The sequence below is a fragment of the Microtus oregoni genome, unplaced genomic scaffold (genome assembly GCF_018167655.1).
Source record: "Microtus oregoni isolate MIOR12 unplaced genomic scaffold, Mior012 000030F_ref0000283, whole genome shotgun sequence".
In the NCBI taxonomy this organism is placed as follows: domain Eukaryota; kingdom Metazoa; phylum Chordata; class Mammalia; order Rodentia; family Cricetidae; genus Microtus; species Microtus oregoni.
In genome coordinates, this window is record NW_024543089.1 from 2,241,866 (window position 1) to 2,267,447 (window position 25,582).

Below are 25,582 nucleotides of genomic sequence, written 5' to 3' on the forward strand. Positions count from 1 at the left end.
AAGGCACTGCCGACTCACAAGGTTAAAGATTTTGTGGAAATAAAGGTTTCTGCTCATCCTGAGCCTTTAGAAAATCCTTTTCCTTCCAGAACACACTTTGCCTTTTTGCAGACACATATCATGTGTCATCAAGTCCTGTTTCTGGTGGTTCCCAAGTGACTGAATGGTAGGGGTTAACAGAATTGCCCTAGCGACATCAGAGAACGTGCTTGCCTGGAACAGATGCCTTAGGCATTGCAGTGCCACTCACAAACACAATGTAAACCTTTCTTCATCGAGTAGATGAAGATTAATGCAATAATAATGAATCTACATATACCATTATCTTAGTGCAATAACTCTGCTTTTAGGATAGAAGACTGGACACAGTGGTATATGCCTGTAATCCCAGCGCTCTTTAAAGAGACCAAGATGAATTTGGGCCAGCCTCACACATTTTTGAGAGCTACATAGCAAAACTCTGCCTCCAAAAAAAAAAAAAAAAAAGATTTCTTCTAGGACAAAGTTGCCTATTGACTCTCTCACTGTATATCTCTGTCTCTCTTTTCTCTGCACCGTTCCCTGTCCTCTTTGTTCTCTCTAAATCATCTCCTAGAAACTTGCAGGAACATATGATGTTTGCTACTTAATTTTGTAAAACTACATAATTATAAAATCCCTAATACAAATTCTTTTATATGAATCTATTTATTTAATTTAGGTATTCAACTATTATCACTTGGCAATTCATTCAATGAATTCTAAAATTCATTTCATGAAATTACAACGTAAATATAAAAGATGAGTTGTAAACCTATATTTAACACCCACTTACATATGATTACTGGACACTATTCTTCATGGTGGAAGGGGACAAACTAATCTTTCTGGAAGGTAATTTGGTTAATATGTATCAAATAATTAAAAAATATCAAGACCTTTTAGTAGTAGAGAGTAAATTCCACTGCCTAGAATCTAGAATCAAAAAGGTAATTTAAGATGCAGAGAGAGTCCAGAAGCCTCCTTGGGTAACCATAAAATGCAGAACAGTCTCTCTCTCTGTCTCGCTCTGTGACTCTCTCTCTCTCTCTCTCTCTCTCTCTCTCTCATATACTTTTGAACAATACTTTTAAGACAGAGACATCAGTTTATCACTTAACTTCGAGCCACAAAAGAATTGAAAAAAGCTGAACTTTCCTGTGATCTGAAGATCCAACCATACCTGTAAATTAAACACTCCAACAAATAGAACTGTAAAGAATTGATTTTCTGTCAAGAAATATTAGCATCCTAGAGTAAGGGCATCTTAACAGGAATCTCAATCCGTCGCTCGTGCTGGCTAAGATAATTTGCATGCTCCCGTGCTCACACTTCATCTGGCTAATGAACACATATCCACGAGTGAGCTTGGAGGACAGTGACAACTCACACCTTCAGCGCACTGCCGAAAGCCGTGCATCCTCATAGCTAGTGCAGGAAATCAGCACTCAGCGACATGGTGTCAGAAACTGTCCCTGAAATGTTAACATCAGTTGCCCCTCAGACGGCTGCAACATGGATGTCAAAATGGTCCTCTTTGTTCTCTCTAAATCATCTCCTAGAAACTTGCAGGAACATATGATGTTTGCTACTTAATTTTGTAAAACTACATAATTATAAAATCCCTAATACAAATTCTTTTATATGAATCTATTTATTTAATTTAGGTATTCAACTATTATCACTTGGCAATTCATTCAATGAATTCTAAAATTCATTTCATGAAATTACAACGTAAATATAAAAGATGAGTTGTAAACCTATATTTAACACCCACTTACATATGATTACTGGACACTATTCTTCATGGTGGAAGGGGACAAACTAATCTTTCTGGAAGGTAATTTGGTTAATATGTATCAAATAATTAAAAAATATCAAGACCTTTTAGTAGTAGAGAGTAAATTCCACTGCCTAGAATCTAGAATCAAAAAGGTAATTTAAGATGCAGAGAGAGTCCAGAAGCCTCCTTGGGTAACCATAAAATGCAGAGAGAAAAAATATCAATACTGAAATATTACTTATCATAGTCAAAAATTAAAAGGCATTTAAAATACGTAAATGCGAAGAATAACTTCGATAAATGATACCATTCACACCCACCGGTTTGTTTTCCTGACAGCAGCAATACACTCTTGAAGAGTTTGTACGACCTTAGGGAGAACATTGTGCTTTTTCATTCAATAAAGGCACCAGTGTACCACATGACCAGGAACCCCCATTTCCTGAAGCATCTGTAAGCATTATCCCAAGTTGGCAGACTAATGCAGAGTCTTTGGTCTTCCCTGTATTATAAATATTCTAACTTCTTACAATGGATGTCTTTGTTTTTATAGCTAAGACATGTTAGGAAGAAAATTTTAAGCATGTGAGTTAATTTTGTTTGGCTCATAATTGAGAGAAAGACACCTGACCTTGACCTGGGGTCCTCGAGCTCTGATTCAGCTCTGTTCCTACCCAGCAGCCATGATTAAGTCTGTTGTGCATGAAATGAACGGGCAGACTCAAGTGTCTCCCAAAGATCTCTTTATGTCATGCCATTCCATTATTCTGAAGTTTAATTAGCTATCAGCCCTGCTTATTTGGACTCTTTAGCAATATTTCAATTTTCTGAAATGTTTCAGAAGGATTGAAGTCAAAGCATTTTATGGTCACCCACGGGGGCTTCTGGATTCTCTGACCATACTAATCTCCCCATTGTCACCCTGCCATATGACAGAACTCAATTCACATGCCACTCACTTGACAAATGGTTTGCTAGTTAGCTCACAGAGTACTCAAGGGATCAAGCAAAGGATTTAGCCTTCATCTGATTGAAGGTAATGAACTGAGACCAGTAACTAAATTTTATTTTCAGGGAGTGGGCCCTGTGATTGGTTTCTGATTGGCTCTACATCTGCATTTATCAGAATCTTATTATCTAAAGTATATTGAAAGCTGGAAAGAGCAGATATCAAAACACAGATGGGAATTATAGGAGGTCTCTTGGAGTTGATTAGAGAAATCACTTAATGAAAACGTGAATTCATAGACCTCTCTTTCTCTCTCTCTCCTCTTCCCCGCCCTCCCGCCCCATCCCCTTTCTTGTCTTTGGATGTGATCAGCTTGCGACCAGCTGGCTCTCGGTGTGGCCGCCCTCTTTGGCCCTTCCCACAGCTCGTCTGTGAGTGCTGTGCAATCTATTTGCAATGCTCTGGAAGTGCCACACATTCAGACTCGCTGGAAACACCCCTCGGTGGACAACAGAGACTTATTTTACATCAACCTCTACCCAGATTACGCAGCTATCAGCAGGGCAGTCCTGGACCTGGTCCTCTATTACAACTGGAAAACCGTGACTGTGGTGTATGAAGACAGCACAGGTATGGGACTCACACAAGCCCTCCTTGGCCATGTTTATTCTAACAGGCATGAGGTCTGTCAGGTGGTGTGTACAGAAATACTCTCTCCCATAAGCTAACTGAGAATTCTAAAGGAATTTTAGAATGCCATGTAGAGTGAATTTAACAAATTTAGCAAATTTAAAATGTAGGATTTTAAAAATACATCATCTTATAGATATACATTGGGATCTCTTACAGTGCAAACCGTGGGCTTTCATTCGTGCACCTGTACTGAGAGTGTAATTGCAGTTGTAGTGACCTAATTCATGTCTAACAAGAAGAGTTATGCGTATATCTACAAAAGTTATCACAATCAGACCAAACCAGACATTATGCCTCCGCAGTGAACTATTTCCTGGGAAAGAAACTGTGGATCCCGAGGAAGAGCCCAGCACAAAATTTTGGAGCTTTGTCTGTGGCTATAGGCAGTGCTGCAGTTAGAGCTCATTCTGTAGCCATCTTACAGCAACTCAATAAACCCTTTTAAATGAACCAATAGGATACGGTTGTTTGACCTGCTTATTTTAGGATGAAGAACAGAAGATGGTATCTAATTATCGGGAGATACTGTCTCTGATTCTAGCCGCTTTGAAGATAGAGTTGCTGGCACTTTCCCTTTTGGTTTCTGTTCTTACCTCAAATTTTTTGAAGCTCTGGTTCCTTTGTTAGCATGTGAATGCAATGTGAGTGTGTGTGTGTGTGTGTGTGTGTGTGTGTGTGTGTGTGCATGCATGTGCACAAAGCAGCCAGTGGTTGATACCTGTCTTCCTAGATTATTCCCCATAATTTTTCCTGTACAGGGTCTCCTTTCTCGCTGAGCCTAGAGCTCACTGATTCAGCTAGGCTGCTTAGCCAGTGAATCCCTCCTGTCTCTGTTCCTACACCTATGTTGGGATTGCAAATGCACAAAACCATGGTCATCTTTTATCTTTAGAACTAGATATCCAAACCTATGTCTCCATGCTTGCACACCAGACCAGTTACTAACTGAGGTGTCTTGCAAGCCCTAATTATCTTACCATCTCCTCCCTTTGGTTTAAGGTGAACCAAAGAATCACCCTTGTCTACATCTTAAAGTCCCAAATTTAGTTCAATGTTGAGTTACCTCCTCTGTCTACGTTCTGTTCATATGAGGTTTGATGAAAAGTCTAGCTCTTAACAATCCCCAACTTCTTCCTAAGTCCTCTTTCTAAGTGTGCAATGTTAAAACATCAACAAATACATTTGTGTCTTTCCACAATGTCAGAATTTATTGAGTAACAATAAATTCACAAGGCACAGCATTTCATTAGCAGCAATTTGCCAGAGAATCACCTTTTACATGATGTTTATGGAAGAGGCAAGCACAAGTTTTTCTTGTTGTTTATTTCCGATCTGGATTAGTAATGTTAATAATCAAATTATATTTTATATGTCATCCAATCTATCTCTAAATGAATATATGTAAATTATAGAATGGTTGTAAAGGCTTAGGCAAAGAGTTTCAGAGATCTAAGAGGCCAAAGCAGAACCTAGTAGTAAATTTCTACAGAAGATCTCCAAGGACAAAACAGTCTGAAAACAAATAATAAAAATAACCTATTTTTGCAAAATATAGTAATTTAGGGCAGAACCCAGGTTGACCTCAACATTCAACTGGTGAATGCACTCATTGTCTGTGATCACAGTTAATTGTCAAATTTCTCTCAAAATTTCCAGGACTGCCAAAGGAAGGGAAGGCCTTTGGAAATGGAAACATTACACCTTCTAATATTGATCGGTGATATGCTTACATCACTATGAGGCGAAGCATTCCTAACAACTGAATTTCTGGCTTTGCTTAGAATGTGCTTCCTGGTATAGATCAGGCACATGGAAACAAGTTTAATACCTTCATGCACAAAGAATACTACTATTGACCATCGGACCTTTTTGTCAAGAATTTAGAATAGCTCTTTTCTCCATCCGCAGGGTTTGTAATAAGGCTAATGAAATTGGCAGTGAAGATTAGCAGAAAGAGGCACTTCCAAGTGTTTGGCACGTTTTCATTTTTCACTCCCTTCTCAGCAAGCCTTAGCTCATACTATTTCCTAGAAAATGAGTGTAGTGCCGCCTCTATCCAGCATTAAACTCTGGCTCCATTTTATACTGTCAGATAAAGGTGACTATTTTGGCCAGAAGTACCCATTTATGTATTTTCCTATGCCACATCTCATTTTAGAAACAAGCAAAAGCAATAGGTGATTAGACATATAACTCATAAATACGATACACTAAACAGTCCCTATCGGGAAGGATAAGCCACTGGCAGATATAGCACTACTTTCACCTTCTGAACGAGCAAAATGGAAGCATATTACCAATGAACTCCACAAAGCAAATTTAAGGGACCTTCGTAAGAAAGTAATTCTGCAAACACAAATGTAGCTAGATGTTTCCATGTTGCTTGCGTTTGTGAAGTAGTTCCATGAGCTATTAAAATCAAACTAGCTCTCATTCTAAGGAGCTCTCCTTGGCATAATCCCTTATTCTTTCCACATCCTCAGGAAAACTAAGTCATCTAAAAAGAAAATAAATTATAGAAATACCTGTGTCTAAGAATAAGGTCAAACAATGATATGGGACATTCTATATTTTAATGTATATGTAGACAAAATATAATTAGAAAGGGGAAGTTATAACATTAATGTTCTAACCACCCCTCACACCACAGAACCCACTTATCAGTAACAGCTGTTTTGCACAGCAAAGGCATCAGCACATCATTTTTGCCATTGCTGACCATAAAGTCGAATGACCAATGTAATTCTTGCTCTGTTCACCTGAGCTCATATGCTCAATAAATACTTGTTGAAATTAAAATCCCAATGATTTTGTGTGTTACCCAATAAGTGAGAGATGATTCATGATAAAATGATGATGCCTACAACATTAAAAATGTAAATGAATAATCAATTGAACTGCTAAATCGGAACCTAGAGAGTAAGTGGATCAACTGAGATCAATAAAAGCAGACATTCGGTGACTCTGAGTGGGTTTAATAGTGCTTAACTCAGGGTTCTCTGGTATAGTAATTACCATAAACAGGAGGAAACAACAAAGCTGAAGGAAAAGGAAGGACTTAGGTGTGCTCAGCACCCACCTCTACAACAGAATTAGATACCCAATAAAGAGCACTTTGTTGGGATTTGTTTAGTAGGAGTTTGTTAAATAGCCTGAAGCCAGCACAGATGTCGTGGGACAAAATGCCCCATTACTCCCATCCAAGTCAACAGGAGCAGCTTGAAAGTCTCTAAGGACAGCAGGCAGTTCACTCAAAACTTGCCAGCAGGATTCCGTCCTCTACAAGTTAAATTGCAGAATGACTCTAGAGCATTCTTCAGAAGAGTGATGTTTTGACATGCCTCACCTCTTCCCTCCTTCCTTCCCGGGTGCACACATCAGTCACCTGCCCCAAGTCTCCCATTCTGTGGCAATTGAGACATCCTGAGAACTTGCTGTACATAGGACCACTCTCTGCTTCATTAGACTCCCGTGGAAGCCTGGCTTCTTTCCTTTAATACACAGCAGAAAGCTGAGAAGCTGAGCACCAAATGCAGCATAAAGTCTACTCAGCACTTTCTGCTTTCTTGGGGCCTAGGTCACCGAAATGCAGCCTCTGACAGTTATGTAGAACACAGAGTCAGCAACCTTTTTACATAAAGAGCAAATAGTGTGGTACAGTATTGTGGCCATATGGCCTGGGCACAACTACTTTGCTGGCGTTCATATACGCTATGTAGATGAGTGGACACAGTATGTAACAGTAAAACTATATATATAAAGGTATATATTCTTGGCTAGACTTGGCCCTGGGCCTCTGGGTTTTCTTGACATAAAATATAAAGGAGAAGGAGAGAAGTAGAGGAAGGGGAAAGGGGGAGAGACAGACAGACAGAACAAAAAGCAAACATTTGTAAAACCCGAGATTTATCCACATCAGTGAAGCTCTACAGTTGGTTTTTTTTTTTTTTTAATAGACCATTGTTAACCTTTGCCTCATTCTCAGTGATTTTTTTCCAGGAGGTATCTTAGCTCACTTGACAAATTTTCTTCAGTGTAGGATAAAAGTGGGCAGTATCTTTCCTTATCTATCAGAGGTCAAGACTAACAATCAAATGATAAGAAGAAATTAGGGACATAAAGGAATAATGGATTTATTTAACCATGATACCAAGATCCTTCAGAATAAACACAAAAGAAAAACCTCAGGGAAACCTGGACTTCAGTGTGTGTATGGTGTGTGTGTGTGTGTGTGTGTGTGTGTGTGTGTATGCATGTATGTACATATGAATGTGTGTGCAGTATAAGAGTACTGTACATAGCAGGCAAGTATTCTACCACTAAGCTATTATTCCAGTCCCTAAAGCTTTGTCTCCTCTTATATTGAGTCTGAATGGAAAATGGACATCAGTGCAGAAATGGGAATGGCCAAAAATGATGTAATGGTGATAGAAATCGAAAAGGTCCACTGCAGAAAGGTTCTTTGCAGTGAATAAGCTATGTCAGAAACTGTCACACTTGCATTTTTACAATTCAGAAGCTGCAACAATTATGCCATCTTTAATCACTGATTTTACTTGGCAGTGGGCATTGGCAGTCACGGAATCTTTTGTTTCTGTCTTAACACTAACTTTAACTCTTAGATCATACGTTTACCATCACATAAATGTTACAAAATGGCACTGAAGGGCTTTAAAGGCTGCAAGGTTGGAAGAGGCCTTGCTGAAGACACAGGCACAGAGCTAATAGGGACACCAAGAGGCCCATCGCTGGTGATTAGATGGTAGAGAACTAAGCCACAAAGCCTTAACCATGCACAGGGATGCCCTAAAAGCCAGGGCTGGGTCCAGTCAATTGGTGGCTCAAAGGGACTGTTTCAAGCAAAGGCTTGTTGTAAACTAAATCCCTGGATGAGATTTAAGGGTTCATTACCTGTTAATATTGCCACACATGCATCATATGATCTGATGAGAGGTTGGTGGGTACCACTGCACTCACTGTAGGATTAAACACCTCTTCCTTGACATGAGCGTGGTGAGGGACCCCCATGCCCCATTAACTGCTAGGGTTCCTAAGACCCCAGCTCTGACCATTCTTCGAGGGTTTTAATACACCAATATCTGCATGCGTTCCTTGTTAAATTTGATAAGGTCATAGTTGGTGATGTTTCATTTGTAGAAATAACTTAGCATTATGCTGGATTGTTGGTTGTTTATTCACACAAGCAACGTACGAGGCGTTCTCCCCCAGTATTTGCACTCAGAAAGGAGAGAACTGCTATTTTATAATAACGGAATCATTCAGGGCACAGCACAGCCTGAAAATGACTGTTTTATGCAACATGGAGAAACACAGGTTAGGACAGAGCCTGTTCTTCCACCCAGTTCTCCTTGGCTCCCTGTGTTGCATTTCATTGTTGTTTTGTTTTCTTATTTTGTTTTATTTGTTTGTTTGTATAGGTGGGAAAATGGCTTTCTCAATTGGGACTCTTCAATAGACAAAGGAAAGAGGCGGTTTGGAGAAGGGTTGCCAGGTCTACACTGACTTTGGCAGGGGAGAGGGGAGAGAGAGCTGGAGGACAGGATGGTTGTAGGAGTGTAGAAAGTCATTGCTCCTTAGACCTTCCACTCTTTTCTCTTCAAGGAACTAGAATATGCCATACTGTGTGCATGAGCCCCAACACTGTTAACAGACACTAATGATTGAAACAGTTGCTGATTCCTTTAAACACTCTAAGGATGATTTCTTTACAAGGCTATGAAAAACATGAACTTGGCAGGCTAGAGAGGGTTGATTTTCACAGTGTTTTATCACACTTCATTAGGCAAACACCTACACAACTGGCGTAGATCAAGCAAGTAAATGCTAGATTACGTTTCATTGGGAAAACCACATTCATGCCTAGTTTTTATTTTGTGACTAACTTAAGATAAACCATGAATTGTCCTTCCTCTCTATTGAAATTTCCTCTCAGTCAATGGGTTTAATATCCATATCCAAACAAAGCAGGTGAAGTTTCTGGGATACTGGGGAAACCAAGCAAGGCAACACAGCATGCGTGATCCTCTGGATGATTCCCATGGCTTCTTCCTGTGGCTAAGCTCTAAATGGCTCCTATTCTCAGTGTGCTTGCTACAAGCTGTTTTGTTGTCATAAGAAGATGACTGCTTTCTTTAAGTAATGTTCAAAATAAAAACATGCTTGAAGATATAAAAGTCCAGATGAACCATTGGAGATGAGTTTCTGATGTTCTCTGATTTCTCTCTCTCTCTCTCTCTCTCTCTCTCTCTCTCTCTCTCTCGTTCTCACTCTAACACAACAGTCAGAGGGACAGAATGATAGAAGAGATCCTTTAATATAAGCATTTACTGTTAGCAAAAATGTTCCAACACAAGCAAAAATATCTCTGACCTTTTGACTCCCCCAACCTGTTTATCTAAACAAAATACAAAAGTAAATATTTAGTATATAAGTAGCAGTCAATGTCATGAAGAAAGAGAAAGCAGCTAATGATGTTTGAGAAACTGGGTAGAAAAAAGTTTGTAATTTATGTAGGAATGTCTGGGAAGTACTTATAATAAAAGTAAAACCCCAAAAAAGTATAAGGACCAAGCCATGCGGATACCTGGAGAGAGAATTCTAAATCTCAGTTAGAAGGAACAACTGGGGAGAAGGCACTGGGATGAAATAACCCTCCAATGGCATCTCAGTGATGCACCCATTATTAAAAACCTTCCATACATAGGAGCTAGAGAGATGTGTGAATGGATAAAAAGCATTTGCTATGCAAGCCTGAAGAACTCAGGCCCAAGCATCTCATAAAAAGCCAAGTATGGCAACAGAGGTGCCTTAACCCCAGCACAGTATGGAAAGAGCAGAGACAGGAGGATGACGTGGTGTGCTGGCCATCATCTTGTTCCAGCTACAATGAGAGTCCTGCCTCAAGAGCATAAGATGGAGGGTGATAAAGATGTCAGGACACCTGAAATGTTCCTCTAGTTATAATGTGAGTGCATGAGCTCATGTGCCTACACACAAGCACTCATTAAGCACATATAACACATATAATACGTGCACACACGCATGCAAACACACCCACACAATCTAGCTACACACCAATAAAATAAAAGTCTCCCATTTACTAAAGTAATAGAATATATGATTAAAGTATCTTGGGCCATTACTTTAGACTTCTCTAAGCACACTGTCTAGGCCCTAACCCAAATACTTTCCAGGAACAGTAGAAGGGGCTTTAGCACAAGCTTTCCCTAGTCCCTGCTTTATCTTGTTCCTAGACCTTCCTCTCTAAATTCATGATTATCCTGGCCCTTGTTTGGTTGTACTTACATGGTTATGAAGAATGCTCAAGTGCATGATATGTGAGCAAGATTTTAATGTCTGAATGTTTCAGATGCAACAGAAAAGAGACGGGTCTTGAGAGAAAGGTGGCCACTTTAGCTATCTGAATACTGAAAGCAGGGCAATGACTAACTCTTAAAAGGGTCAAGGGGAGCAGCTTTGGCATAATTGAAAGCATGAGCTTCCAACTGACCAATAGGACTCTTGGGAGAGCACTCCTCTCTTTTCAAAGGGCTTCTTCCTTGGCCTCAGACAGCAGAATTTTGTCACGGAAGGGACCTACTGTGGATTTCTGCAGTACCCCGTGTAAGACATGATTTATATTCCAATGCTGAATAGATTGCTTTCTGTAGAACTCCAACTCATGTTACACCATACCGTCTTGATTCCACCCTCCTAGAGTATAATATATGTAATATATATCATATGTATTACATATATATCATATATGTGATACATTTACATGTGATTAAACAATATGGGAGAAAAAATAGCATAGTAGGGAAAAATCTGGAAGCCAGAGTGCAGTTTTCAGTGTTTGGGATCATGTCACATTTCAAAAGTGAGGTTTGAGCCCAAATTGGAGCTGGTGAGGAGGTGAGCCATGTGGTACGAGAAGGTTCCAGGCAAAGCTAGCTGCTGGTGCTGGTGAAACTGTGTCTGGTATATTATGGAGCTAGGGAGAAAAGCAGTGTGACTGAAGTTGACTTAAATGACATTAGTGGTGGAAGAGGTCAAGGGAGAGGGATTGATGGATGCTGTGGGGGCACTGGAGACCCCTGGAAGAGTTTGTACTCTGTGTGTACTGAACAGGATCAAAGCGACAAGGTATTAATGGATTATTCTGGCTGTTGTATTGATAAGGCACTCACTCTAGAGGGCTGACAGTAGTCATTGCAATCTGCCAATTACTCCTATAGTAACCAAGACAGGAAATGGAGATCCTAGCATTGGAGTAAGAGAGCATCAGCACTGGAAACATCTTAGAGGCTGAACGAGTTTACCAATCTAAGAGTCTGAATGTGCCCCCCCCCCATTTGCAAGCTTTTCCTGTATGCCCCTTTTTCTTGCTACCATTTGCATTACAGTATGGGGTGTGTTTTAATGATGGATCAAACAGCAAAGACTCCTCCAGAAAGCTGTGGAAGCAGCATCGTGAATATTCCCAGCATGCACAAGTCATTGTCTCCTGCTTTGACAACATTTTAAAGCTGTCCTATGTCCCATCACTCCCTTTGTTACTGAATGACACAGACTCTGATGTATTAAACTCAATTACCTGAGAAACTCCCGGCACTTCGGGTTGCAGACACTTCCCTCAGTGGACTGATGTATCAGGAAAGGAGTAGAGTCCCATAGCTCTCCTGAAGAAGCAGTTTTGCTGGCATTCCAGTTGAGTCATATGTCAAGGAAAACATATTGCTTTCTTTTGACATGAGACAAATGCCATATGGCAAGTTTATTTTTAAATAGTAGGTTAGAACAGGAAATCTATGTTCTGTCGTAGGAACTATTAATGCTCTGGTAAAGACAAAGCAGGCTATGATTTGTGGGCTAAAAGAAAACCATAATGATAATAATATCTTGAGGCAGTAGAGGTTGGAAGACAGGGAGGTGAGTAAAAGATAATCTTTTCATCTTTAACACAAGCCAATGGATAGAGTTGCCATCCTCTGAGATGGTAAAGGATTTGGGTATCGTTAACCTGTAGGAAGCCAGATGGATATTGTCTTACATTCCTGTCTGTTGCTGTGGTTGAATTTTCTGACCAAAAGCAACTTAGGGAAGGCAAAGGTTAATTAGCTTACAGTTCCAGGTTACAGTTCATAACAGTTGGTCAAGGCAGGAACTCAAGCGGCTGGTCACCACCATAGTCAAGAGCAGAAACAAACTCATGCACCTTGCCTGCCTCCTTTGCTCACACACAAATCAGGACCCATCCCAAGCAAGCTGTGTGTCACACAAATTCTAAATGATCTTAACAATAAAAACCTGGAGTCAGTTATAGGGATTAATGCTGAAAGATGAGAGAAGCAGAACAGGCAGCCACTAGTTCTTACCTCTACCTAATCCTCAGACCGAATGGCAATCCTGACCCTAAGAACTCTCAGACTGACTGCTCCGAGTTCCTGTCTCCTCCTGCCTTATATTTCTCTCTCTGCCCAGCCATATCACACCTGTTTCTACGTCTGTAGTGCTGGGATCAAAGGTGTGAGCCATCACCACCTGGCTCTGTCTCTCTTTAAGACTGATTCAATCTCTTGTAGCCAGGATGGCCTTGAAATCACAGAGGTCAGCCTGCCTCTGTCTCCTGAGTACTGGGATTAAAGTTGTGTACCACCACTGCCTGGCCTCTGTGGCTAACTAGTGTGGCTAGCTCTGCCCTCTGATCTTCAGGCAAGCTTTATTTGTTCCAGAACAAACAAAATATCACACAGCTGGGTCTTCCCACTTCAACTAACAATTGAGACAATCCCCCAAAGACATGCCACAGTCCATCCTTTTCTAGATGCTTCCTCAATTGAGACTCTCTTGCCAAGTGATTTTAGGTTGTGGCATGTTGTCACTGAAAACTAACCCTCACAGATATCAAATGTTCGGCCATGAATATGCCAAATTTGAATTTTAGGCACACATAAATATCAAAAGGAGTTGTGAATAGAGGGGTCTGGATTTCAGGAGAGTAGTCTGCACTTTGGGTGCAAATGTGAATAGAAAACCCAGAACGCACAAGGCAATGAGTACCTGACAGAAAACCCAGTCCCAGATTCGTGGCACGTGGCTTCTAAGAGGTGTTGTGTAACGGCTTAGTCCTTGACTTGTTAGTTTATGATTTCCGTAAGTCATTTCTGGAATCCGTCACAGCTGCACGAGATGCCTAACCAGTGGTCTGCAATAGTTACTAGTCCTTGCTCCACATGTAGACAAAGTTGTAGAGAAAGGATGATTTATGTGATTTTATTTTAAAATCAATATCTAGTTAAATGTTTAGTCCTTGATGAACTGCTGGGACTGATAAGGAGGTGTGGCCTTATTGGAGGATGTGTGTCATTGAAAGTGGACTTTGGAGTTTCAAAATCCCATGCCACACCCAGAATATCTCTCTCTCTCTCTCTCTCTCTCTCTCTCTGTGTGTGTGTGTGTGTGTGTGTGTGCCTGCGTATATAGGTCAGTGATCTAGAGTCAGTCTTGCAAGGCAAGCACTGCTTCCCGCTGATGCATTTAACCTATCCTCACGGCCCGTGTACTCTATTACCTTCTCCACTGTCCTCCAAATCCTTTTCTCCCCTTCTCCCAGCTTCTCTCCAGTTTACTGAACGCACCCTGCATTCACGACCACACAAATACACCCACACAAAAGCCAGGACCTAGTTTCTGCAGATGAGACAGAATATACAGGATTTATCTCTCTGAGTCTGGGTCATTTCACTTACTATATTTCCCCATCCCTTTCTTCTTTCTGCGAATTTCGTAGTTTCATTATTATCTGTGCATGAATCAAATTCCATTGTGAACATGTATATTCAGCAAGGACGAATTTGAAATGAGATTAACATACAAAGAAATGTCAGTGACTGAAAGAAATAAATCCTAAGAGAATCTATAGAGAAACAAACACAAAAATAACAACATGTCACGCACCCTTGGATATCCTAGTAAAATGATTGAAGGTCCCAACCACCATGTAAACAGATGAAATACCTGCTCCGAAGACTGTACTCAAATAATGATTGAAGTTTTGGTTTGGGAGCTTTTCAATTAAATTTATTTATTTTGTATCACAACTGTAGTTTTCTGTCCCTCCTCTCCTCCCACTCCACCACCATCTACTCCTCTTCTGTTTCTGTTCAGAAAGGGGCAGGCTTCCTATGGGTATCAACAAAACATGGTATTTCAAGTTATGATAGGACTAAACACCTCCCCTTGTATAAAGGCCAGGCAACCCAGCATGAGGGTTAGGTCCCCAAAAGCCAGCTAAAGACTTAGGAACAGCCCCTGCTCTCTCTGTTAGGAGTCCCACGAGAAGACCAAGCAATGTGACTGTCAGATATGTGCAAAGGTCCTAGATCAGTCCCATGCAGACTCTCTGGCGATCAGTTCAGACTCTGAGCTCCTAGGAGCACAGGTCAGTTGTGTCTGTGGGTTAAAAGTCCTTGACCCCTCTCGTTCCTGCAATCCTTCCTCCGTCTCTTCAGCAGAATTCCCCTAGCTGGGTCTAATGTTTGGCAGTGAGTTTCTAGATCTGTTTCCATCAGATGAAGGCTCTCTGATGCCTGTTGGGGTAGTCACCAGTCTACGAATATAGCAGAATATCATTAGGCATCACTACATTGACATATTTTTTTCTCCAATGATATTTGGTTCTATCCGAGATCTCTGGGCCATCCAGGCTCTGGGTTCTGGCACTCCTGGCAATGTCAGGGGTGGGCTCACTCTCATGGCCTCAGTCTCAAGATGGACCTGTCAATGGTTGGCCACTTCCACAATCTCTGTACCACCCTTACCCCAGCACATTCCATATACAGGAAAGACTTCATACCAAAGGCTGTGTGGCTTGGTTGGTGTCCCAATCCCTTCACTGGGAATATTCCCTGGTCACAGAAGACATCCAGTTTAGGCTAGGTATCCACCATTACTAGGAGTCTTAGGCATATACCTAACAAATGCTCAATCATACCACAAGGACACTTGCTCAACTATGTTCACGGAAGATTTATTTATAATAGCCAGACTCTGGAAACAACCTAGATGCCCTTCAACTGAAGAATGGATAAAGAAAATGTGGTATTTTTACACAATGGAGTACTATTCAGCTATTAAAAATAATAACATCATGAATTTGAAGGCAGATGGATGGAACTAGAAAAAAAAGGCATCCAGATTAAGGTAACCCAAACTCAAAATGATAAGCACGGTACGTACTTACTTATAAGTGGATATTAGCTGTAAGAACAAAACTACAATCCACAGACCCAGCAAGGCTAGGTAACAAGGAGGCCCCAAGGGGGAATCATATAGATCTCCCTGGGAAGGGGAAATAAAAGAGATCTTATGAGTGGGCTGGAGATGGGTGGGTATGGGAACATGAAGGATTGCATTGTGGGTAGATGTAGGGGGAGGGTACTGAAAGAGATGACTGGAAAGGGAGCATTTCAGGTCAGGTAGAACTTGGTGCAAGGGAAACTCCCAGGAACCTGCAAGGGTGACTTAAGCTTTTGAATGCCTGGTGGATTCCCTTGCATTTACCCACAGGATAGCAGCAGAAACGAAGGGGATCCTGCACACAGTCAGTGTCACATGAAGGACACTGTCATTGTGCACAGCTTAGCCCGCTGTGCCGTTAGGGACTGCAAGGCTGCTCAAATCCTCCTCACTATGGGATAAAAGGTCCTTGCTACAGGATCTTAACAAGCAACAATTCACAGATCTTTTCTGTTTTCTCTTCCTCCACTTGTTTAAACTTGCCATGTATTCAACCCCAGTCCCCTGTCCAGAAATCTCCAAAGTTCAGAATTCTACTCAGGAAGTCAGCTTTGAGATATATGCAAGAGACATTGTTTTTAGCTACCATAGATATTATCCAGAATTCAGGCCCAAAATATATTGCTGGAGTTTACTGCAATATAGTCAATCTAAAGTGTTTGGGTTAGGTTCCCCCATGAGTTCCTTTGTGATCAAGAGCCACAATTTTTCCTTATGGTTGCCTCCAACTTACCTTTTTGTTGTCGTTGTAATTTTGAAACACCATATTCTGAAGCTCTGCACTAAGGCAGGCCACACTTCCCCCAAGTAATTCGTGTCTCTCATTTCCATTTCTCAGCCCATATTTTTCCTTCCCTCTGGAAGATTCCCAATTTATACATAGATGCCCTTAAGAATCCTATTAGATGTTGGTATATTAATATACCCACACATTTGTGAAATGCCATTTTGCATGTTTCTGAGTTCAAATGCAGAAGAAATTAACATTTAAAATGTGTGATCTGATCTTCAGGTCCCAATGGTTTATTACACTCATTTTACAGCCTCAAACCCACTTGTATGGTGTAATGAACAGGGAATTGGATTAAGACTCAAGAAAACTGAGGCACTTTCTTTTTGAACTGAGACTCATTAAATAGAACGAAAGCTACCCAGGAGTAGATTGGACTGCGGTGTGCAGGAGAGAGCTTCTCACACCGAGAGGTGTTCAGCAGCAATGGGAGGGGATTCCTGCATCAAGTAAGACTTTGACCTTTAAAGTCCCTTTCAATTCCTGGTGTCTGTGCCTCATTCTCAGGGCTGATCTAGACAATTAACCTCTCTGTGCATCACTCTCCTCTCCATGAAATAGCTCCTGCACCTGAACACTTCCAAAGAATATTCTAGGTTTAGTGAGCATTTAGGAGACAAGCAGCATGCTGGGAAAGAGAGAGTGCAAATAGCAAGGCTTGTTATTATTGAACAAGACACATAGCATTTTTTTACATTCCCACTGGAAACAGAGGGGGTTTTTATTCCTCTTCCATATGCTCTGCCCCATGCCACAGCTCCTCAATACAGAAGCAGATCAGCATTTTTTCTGTGTCATATTTGAATACACAGAGGAGACAACCAAAATGTTTAGAATTGGCCACGTAGACACTTTTTAAATGTTATCTCTATATGCAGCCTAGCTCACATTCATGTGAAACAACCTGAATTTGCTCTAAAGCACTTTCAACTTTAGGTTTCTAATTGCATGCCTGGGAGTGAGGATCAGAGGGGACACATGTGATATTACCTCATAGCCAGGAGTTTTGTCTTTGAACTTAGAGAAAAATTTCAAGAGGTGTACAATAAACCTGTGCGCCCATGGTTTCATCCAGACACAGTAGCCATCTCTAATGGACCAAATTCATTTTAATCTTCTCTCATTCTTTCAACATAAGCATAACTACAAGTGAGGAATGATGGTGTGGGAGGTCCTTCTGTCAATGTGTTGCTTTTATTGGTTAATGAATAAAAAAACTGCCTTGGCCTATTGATAGGGCAGAACTTAGGTAGTTGTGAAAGACAGAACTAAATGCTGGGAGAAAGAAAGGAGAGAAGGTGCCATGGATCTTACCAGAGTAAGACGTGCTGCTGAAACTTATCCAGTAAGCCAGTGCCATGTGGCGATACACAGATTAATGGAAATGGGTTAAACTAAAATGAAAGAGTTAGCCAATAAGAAGTTAGAGCTAATGGGCTAAGCAGTGATTTAATTAATTCGGTTTCTGTGTTGTTATTCTGGGACTAAGCTAACCAGGCAGCCAGGACGAACAAGCGGGCCCTCCTCCTACAATCCACACCCCCATAAGCCTCACTCGACAGGCTGGGGCAGGAAGACCAGAAGCCCCAAGGCATCCTGGGGCTATACAGCATACTACACTTTGTCTCAAACTTTCAATGTGTGGCGATCAAAACTCTGGGTTCAATTTTTAGAACCATGAAAAAAAAAAGTATGAGTAACAGTAGCTATGAGCTCTATAGAACATTGTATGGAAAGTAAATTGTAGATATTTTGACTTTTTTGCTCACTAATACATTGTTGTACCTACTTTAGAAACCAACTTTCTTCACTACAGCCACATAGCAATCCATGAAATGTAGGAAGTTTAGCAATGATACAACACTGTCTCGCAAACTCATCCTTCATCTTTTCCCTAATTGCCCCAGGAGCATTCATTGGATTTAATTGTGGCATCTCTTTTGTCTTCTTTGGTCCAGAACCTTCCTCTCTCATTCATGACATTGATAGTCATGAAGAGTCAAGATGAGATCAATTTTATATAATATTACTTTATATTTCTGTACCATCTGGTTCCACAACCACTCAGTCCCAAATAAACACCCAGAGGTTTATATTAGTTATAAACTGTTTGGCCTGTTAGTCAGGATTATTAGTAACTAGCTCTTACAACTTAAACTAACACATTATTCTTATCTGTATTTAGTCACGTGACTTGATACCAATTCTCAGTAAGGCATTATCTTTTGCTTCCTCTGCACTCTTAGTTTGGCCACCCTGCCTGGATACCGACTAATACTTCTTGCCTGTCTGCTGGTCAATCGGCATTTTATTAAACCAATACAAGTGACAAATCTTTATCATGTATAAGAGAATTATCCCACAGAAGTCACTTACTTGGGTCTGTCTGGTCCATTCCTGATCTTCATTTCAATCTAAAATGCCTCCACCGAGATGGGCTAGAAAAACCACCACATTCCTAGTTTAAGAAGTACCATTGGTATTGCCTGTAACAGAAGTCTTGTCAGGGTTGGGTCACCTGATCTGGGCAGGCATCCAAAGGAGGATGTCAGAAATCTGGGGGCTGCTCTTAAATCTATTTCCTTATCCTAAGGTCATTATCTGTTTAACAAATAACTTTTAACTAGTCATTACAATGAAACATGAAATGCTTGATTGATTACCACAAACTGCAAATATAAAGGAAAGCTTTCAGTGAATGTTCTCTCCTGTGAAGGGAGAAAGCCTTCTAAATTGTAGATTCAGCATCATTTGCCATGAAGGCAGCTATTGCTTCAGGAAGACGGGTGTAAAGTCACCGCCCTTCTCACACCTTGGGTCTATAACCTTTCAGTCTGCAGAGCCTTCCTTCCCCAAAGCCAATTCACCTACACACCAAGGAAGGCATCTTCTCATTTACAAGCTAAATGATAGAATTCTATACAGGGAAAATTATGCCAATTAGAAACTGACCTTCTGTATTAACTTATGCTCTTCTCCCTCTCTTGGCATGAAAATCTTTCTTTGCTGAAACTATTATGAAAGTGGTTGGTCACAGCAGGCCAAGAGAAGGTCTGATGCATTTATTCTGGTCTAGATTTTGCTTTCTCTATTTGCTGGCCTAGTAACTTGGTTAGTTGAACTATTCATTCAATCACTTGTTCCAAAATACAAGAACCGGGCAGGGTCACTGATTAAGGAGAAAAAACTCCACTTGGGAATCAGGAGGCAGACTTGACTTTAAGCCCTGAACCTGCTATATGACGGTCCCCTCCAGTTACTCCAGCCTTTAGTAGGCCCAGCCAGCTTCCTATGACTGAAATCAAGTGGCAATGATACTCCATCCACGCAGGGACACTTTTCAGCATGAAAACCTCTTCCAAGCTTTAAAGGCCTTGCAGAGTTCAGCTCAGGTTTAGGATCTCATGAGCACCCAGGAAACACATCCTCTTGAATGTGAATGAATGAATTGGGAACTGGAGTCTGGCAACTTTAAATGCCAACAGGGTCCTGGCTAGGAAGATGTGCTTTGAGGTTGACATTCCATTCAACAAAGAAAAAGGGGCAGCTCTTTGCAGCATATGAAATGTAGTTTTAAAATGTTTTCTCCATTTTGTCTAAAGGATACATTGAGCTCTCCTAGGTGGTCATGCTCAAGCTAAAAAAGAAAAAAAAAATATGTGATAGCAGAACATGAAGCCTGAACAAAGGAAGAGAGGAAAATCTGTCTCTGGTTCTGTTTTTTCCTTCTCATCAAACCATTTGAAGCTTCCATGCTCCCTCAGGACCAATGGCCTGTATTTATAAGGCAGGGTGGGGACACAGAAAGATAGAGCATTAGACTCACAGATAATCTTAAGCTATGGATCCTGCCAGCTATCCCTGTAGCCCCAAGTAAGTTATTTAATTGCTCTGGGCCCTGGTTTCTGTATCTGAAATAATAAACATGATAAATTGCTTCATAGTGCTATTATGAGGTTTAGCTAATAAAATAACACACATACAATATATATATATGAATATATATATGAATATATATATATATATATATTCATCATTCCACCCCCAACTTCATTCTTAGCACTTGGTGGTGGTTCAGAAAAAGAAACTTAGTAGGTTAAAAAAAAAAGGAGTGTTTCAGTTTTAGTTCTTGACTGATTTGAAAAGGAGTGAGAGCCCAAGAAGTCTGCTGTTCTAATTTTGATTTTATGAAAAGAAGAAAGGGGTGGGTGGAAAATATGCTAACTCTTAACATGGTTGTGCAACAGTATCCCTCGTCTCTACTCAGTTTAACTCTAAAACTAGTGTCTTGAAAAACCGGCCACACTTCAGAATCAAACCCGTCTCCTGTGTTGGAGAAGTCTTTCCAATGGAAGCTGAAACAAATGGGACCACTGGGGGAGAGCAATAAAATATAGCAGAGAAAGAAGCAAAGGTCTCACGTCTGGAAGGGGCTGGAAACCATGTGCCGTCCTGAACCAGGCACAGCACAATTTCCATACAATTTCCATCTGAACACTCATAAAGTTTAATATTCTCTGTTGATTACTTCTAGCTAACAAATCCCGAAGGCACTGAACTGCAGACTTTCTTTTCAAGTAGGTTTCCCCATGTGATTGGAGTCCTTGAGAGAGGAGGGGGCAGCATCCTGCAGTCTAGCGAACACCAGTTAACATCAGTGACCTGAGATGGAGCTTTTCCACAGGGGTACACCTTGCCCAGCAATGGACTTCCATTAGGGAAAAGTGCAACTCGGGTGAATCCAGACCTGTGGCAAAGCAAATATTCCATCAATTTAGTCCGCTGCATACACTTTGCTACAGACACCGGCAGTTATATTTTAAATGACATTTCTGCTTCGACCATCCTACTCACCCCAAATCCTATAGTACATTTTCATCAAAAAAGGACATAACCAACATATCACTCTAAAGTATTAGCAAGAGTTATAATGAGTCATTTATAAATAGTCTGATTATAAGATTACACAAAACAAGCTGACTAGCTGGGAAACGACATGCTGCAAATAAATATTAGATAAGTTTTCATTAGTTAGCAACCCCAAGAAATCTTTGCAATCATTGAGATTTTAAAAGATACCAGGAGTTCATACTGGAAAGGTGGCTCATCACTTAACTCCCTGCTCTTGCAGAGGACCAGAATTCAGCTCCCAGCATTCACTTCAGTCAGCCCACAACTTCAGTTACTCTAGATCCAGGGGATCTGATGCCCTCTTCTGGCCTCTGCTGGTCCAGGTACACACACACATGCATGCACACTCACACACATATTCATAAGAACAGATTTTTGAAAACATGTTCCAAAAAGGGTAACAGGTGCTGTTTCATTGAGTACCTCTAGAAACTTTGAGCAAGGTTTTGTTTGTTGAAATTGCATAGTCACAGACTCGATATGTTAAAGACTTGGAGTGTTGGCTGAGTGGCTAAAAGGACAATTGCATGCTAAATAAACTAAAAATGCACTTGGGAAAATTGTGCTTCCAAGCCACAGCCCCACAAATGGAAAATATCACTGCAAACTACCAGACAAGGAGCGATGACAAATAGGAAGTCAATAGTGTAACCTTTAGGTTGGTGGCTGCTTGATACATTTTGGGAATGTTCTGCTTTGACTGTAAATGGCAATAAACAACACAGATCTATCTCTGTGCATGATTGGATGCTATTTTCCAGGTCTAATTCGCCTGCAAGAGCTCATCAAAGCTCCCTCCAGATACAACATTAAAATCAAAATCCGCCAGCTGCCCTCTGGGAATAAAGATGCCAAACCTCTGCTCAAGGAGATGAAGAAAGGCAAAGAGTTTTATGTGATATTTGACTGTTCACACGAGACGGCTGCTGAAATTCTTAAGCAGGTAAGAGGTGTGTGGAAGGGGCAAAAGATGGGAGAAAAAAATTTCAAAATATATAGCATTGGGCTTTGGTTTTTACTTGTTTATGCTTGGTATAGCCACACAGTATAGGATGAGACAAAGACTAATTTTCAGACCCCTTTTAATGAGCCAAGGGTAAGGTTAGTTCAGATCCAATTGTGATGTGTGTGTACTACTCTGCATGTGCTATGTGGTAAGTATACCCTGCTAGTAGATGGGAAGAGATAATAAATTCTCTAGGTGATGCAAATATCTGTGTTCTTTACACCTTCTGAGAAGATCAGGACACATCTTATTTGTGCAATGCCTAACTTACTTGGCAAGGCCTCTGTGGCCTATGCTGCAGGATTGCAAGCACAATAAGGGGGTGGCACAATCTCAGCCCAAAAAAGATACTTCTCTCGTTATGGACAGCTAGCTTCTTTGCCTTCATCTCCAGAGGATGTGGGTGGAAAGAGGCAATTAAAAATTTTTCACAGATGAAAGGTGTCAGTCATGTTTATAATAATAATAAAACAATGATAATTGAGTTGTTGAGGGCTTCGGTCTAGCACCCACAAAAGGAAATTCAGAATCTTTAAAAGGTAAAGCACTGATTCCCAGTCCTTCCTGCAGAGTGATTCTAGTTCCCAGGGACTTGTGGCAACAGCTATATGCGCTGGGGCTGTCATACTTTGGGCACTAGAGTACTATACTAAAGATTGCAGATTTGGACTAGAACTACATCTAGAAAGTATATATGTGCATCTAGAAATACTAGTTTCAAATATGATCAGAAAAAAAATGAAAGAACAGCTGGAGGAATATCAGGGAAAAAACTATATGCAACTTTTACACTTAAATAGATTTGTCACATAGCCAATGTCCTTATCGATATTTTAAAATAATGCACACTATATAAATTGTGCACCATGGTTAAAAACACCAGAGGTTGTTAATGGATGACAATTTTATGAGTGCACCAGCAGCTCCCGATAAATGAGCATGGTGATTCTTGAACCACTAGGATGTCGTCTTCTGGTACAGTCAAGTATCCTGGGGCTCCATAGTTCTATGACCATACTTGTGGAGCACTTCTACAGACACTGAGTTAAAAATTAGAGCTGTGACTGCACCAGAAAGACATACTAAGAAAGGCCAATCATTTGTCTGTATTACCCATTGAATGATTGTACTAAAAGATTCTACTGAGAACTGCCTTATCGTAAGGCTCCATTTACACAGCTTACCACAACTGATTAAAGTACACAATGAGGTGTAGATCAGAACTTGAAAAAAATCACTCAGATTTTATGTGTAACTCTCAAAATGCAAAGAAGTAAGCCTTTCCCAGGAGGCCCTTATGGCAGAGAGTGGAGACGTGTTACCTTCAAGAGAATGACTTTCTAATGACATGTATGTGTACTGACTCACACAACTAGCTACATCTTCCCCAAACGACAGACCTGAGATAAGCAAGAGAAGACTGTCGTGTGTCCTGGCTGTAAGACTTTTCCTTCTTTATTGATAAATGTAAGCATAATGATCCTTTCTTAGAAGTGATATTTCTAGCGGTTTATGGATTATATCTTTCAAAAACAATCGAAATAAAAATCAAACCTATAAGAGAAGCACTCCAGAAAAGCTGTCTGGTAGTGATGAAGGCCTGGGAATGGGAGTGGGAAGAAGGATTGTCTCTCCTTTCTTCTGACTATTGGTGCAAAAGCTTCTTTCACCTTCATCTTAGGTTTGCAAACTGTGTTTACCTTTCCTGATCATTTTAGTGCTAAGATTGCCAGGGAAGTTTGGTGGAAGTTGCAAGAAGCTACTCAGCTACTGTTTTCAAATTTATTCTTCTCTCATATATCCTGACCACAGATTCCACTCCCTCTTCTCCTCCCAGTCCTTCCCTCACCAACCTTCCCTTCCCCCAGATTCTTTCCTCCCTATTTTTCCTTTAGAAAAGGGCAGGCCTCCCATAGATATTGACTGATCAGGGCCTAACAAGATACAATACATATTAAGGCTGGATGAGGCAACCCAGTAGGAGGAAATGGGTCCCAAGTGCAAGCAAATGACTCAGAGACAACCCACACACACATTATTGGGAGTCCCACAAGAACAACAAGCTACACAACCATAAATATATGCAGAAAACCTAGCTCAGACACAAATAAGGTCCATGTTTGTCACTTCAGTTTCTGTGAGACTTTATGAGTCATAGTTAATTGATTCTGTAAGTTTTATTGTGTTATCCTTGACATTTCTGGCTCCTACAACCCTTCTTTCCCCTCTTCCATAGGATTCCCCACATTTTGGGTTAAGGTGGAACTCCAGTATAGTAGAAACTCCCAGGAATCTACTAGGAGGACCTTAGTTAAGACTCCTAGTAATTGGGATATGGAGTCTGCTCCAGCCATCTTTAGTAACCAGATGTGGCTTTCAGTGGAGAGACTGAGACACCAACCCAGTCATAAAACCTTCGACCTACATTTGTCCTGCCTGCAAGATGTGCTAGGGTAAAGGTGTCACAGAACTTGTGGGAGTGGCCAACCAATGACTGATCCAGCTTGAGATCCATGCCTGATACTGCCTGATACTGGATATGCCCAGAGACCTAGGATAGAACCAAACACATTGGGGGGGGGGAGTCAAAAAAATGATTTCTAAAGACACTCTGCTATACTCAGAGACTGGAGCCTAGTATAATCATCTTCAGAGAGGCTTCATCCAGCAACTAATGGGAGCAGATGCAAAAGACCCACAGCCAATTTTTTTTTTCTTAGACCCACTGAGTTGAATTCCTGATGCCTGTATGAGCAATGGAATGGGACCCTCTCCAGGAGCATGGGTAACCTCTCAGGGCACACATTACTGAAGAAACCTGGATCTCCCTTCCCCAGAAGCCATCAATTGCCAATAGCTAGGGATGCAACTTCATTAGGTCCTTCCCATCCATGCTGTGACTTTTGGCTAGCTTGATCGTGTGCAACCTTTTGCATGTATGCTCAGCCACTATTAGTTTATACATTGGCACATCTGAAAAATACTTCCTCAATGGAGAACTCTGCTCCCTCTGACTCCACAAACATTTTGTTTCCTCTTACGCAATGACCCCTTAGCCTTGGGGATAACAAGTCTGATATCATTTTTAATAATGACAAGCAAGGAGCCGGG

General features: G+C 40.9%; 1 protein-coding gene across 7 annotated transcripts in view; it reads left to right on the forward strand.

Moving 5' to 3' along the window:
* The window catches only part of Grik1 (glutamate ionotropic receptor kainate type subunit 1), a 384,549-nt gene that overhangs the window by 232,281 nt on the left and 126,686 nt on the right, over nt 1-25,582 (forward strand). For all 7 annotated transcript variants that reach the window (XM_041678559.1, XM_041678562.1, XM_041678563.1 and 4 more), the window contains exons 3-4: nt 3,123-3,380; nt 22,227-22,408. In XM_041678559.1, coding sequence (XP_041534493.1) covers nt 3,123-3,380; nt 22,227-22,408 — 440 coding nt within the window. The remainder of the gene's footprint in view (nt 1-3,122; nt 3,381-22,226; nt 22,409-25,582) is intronic.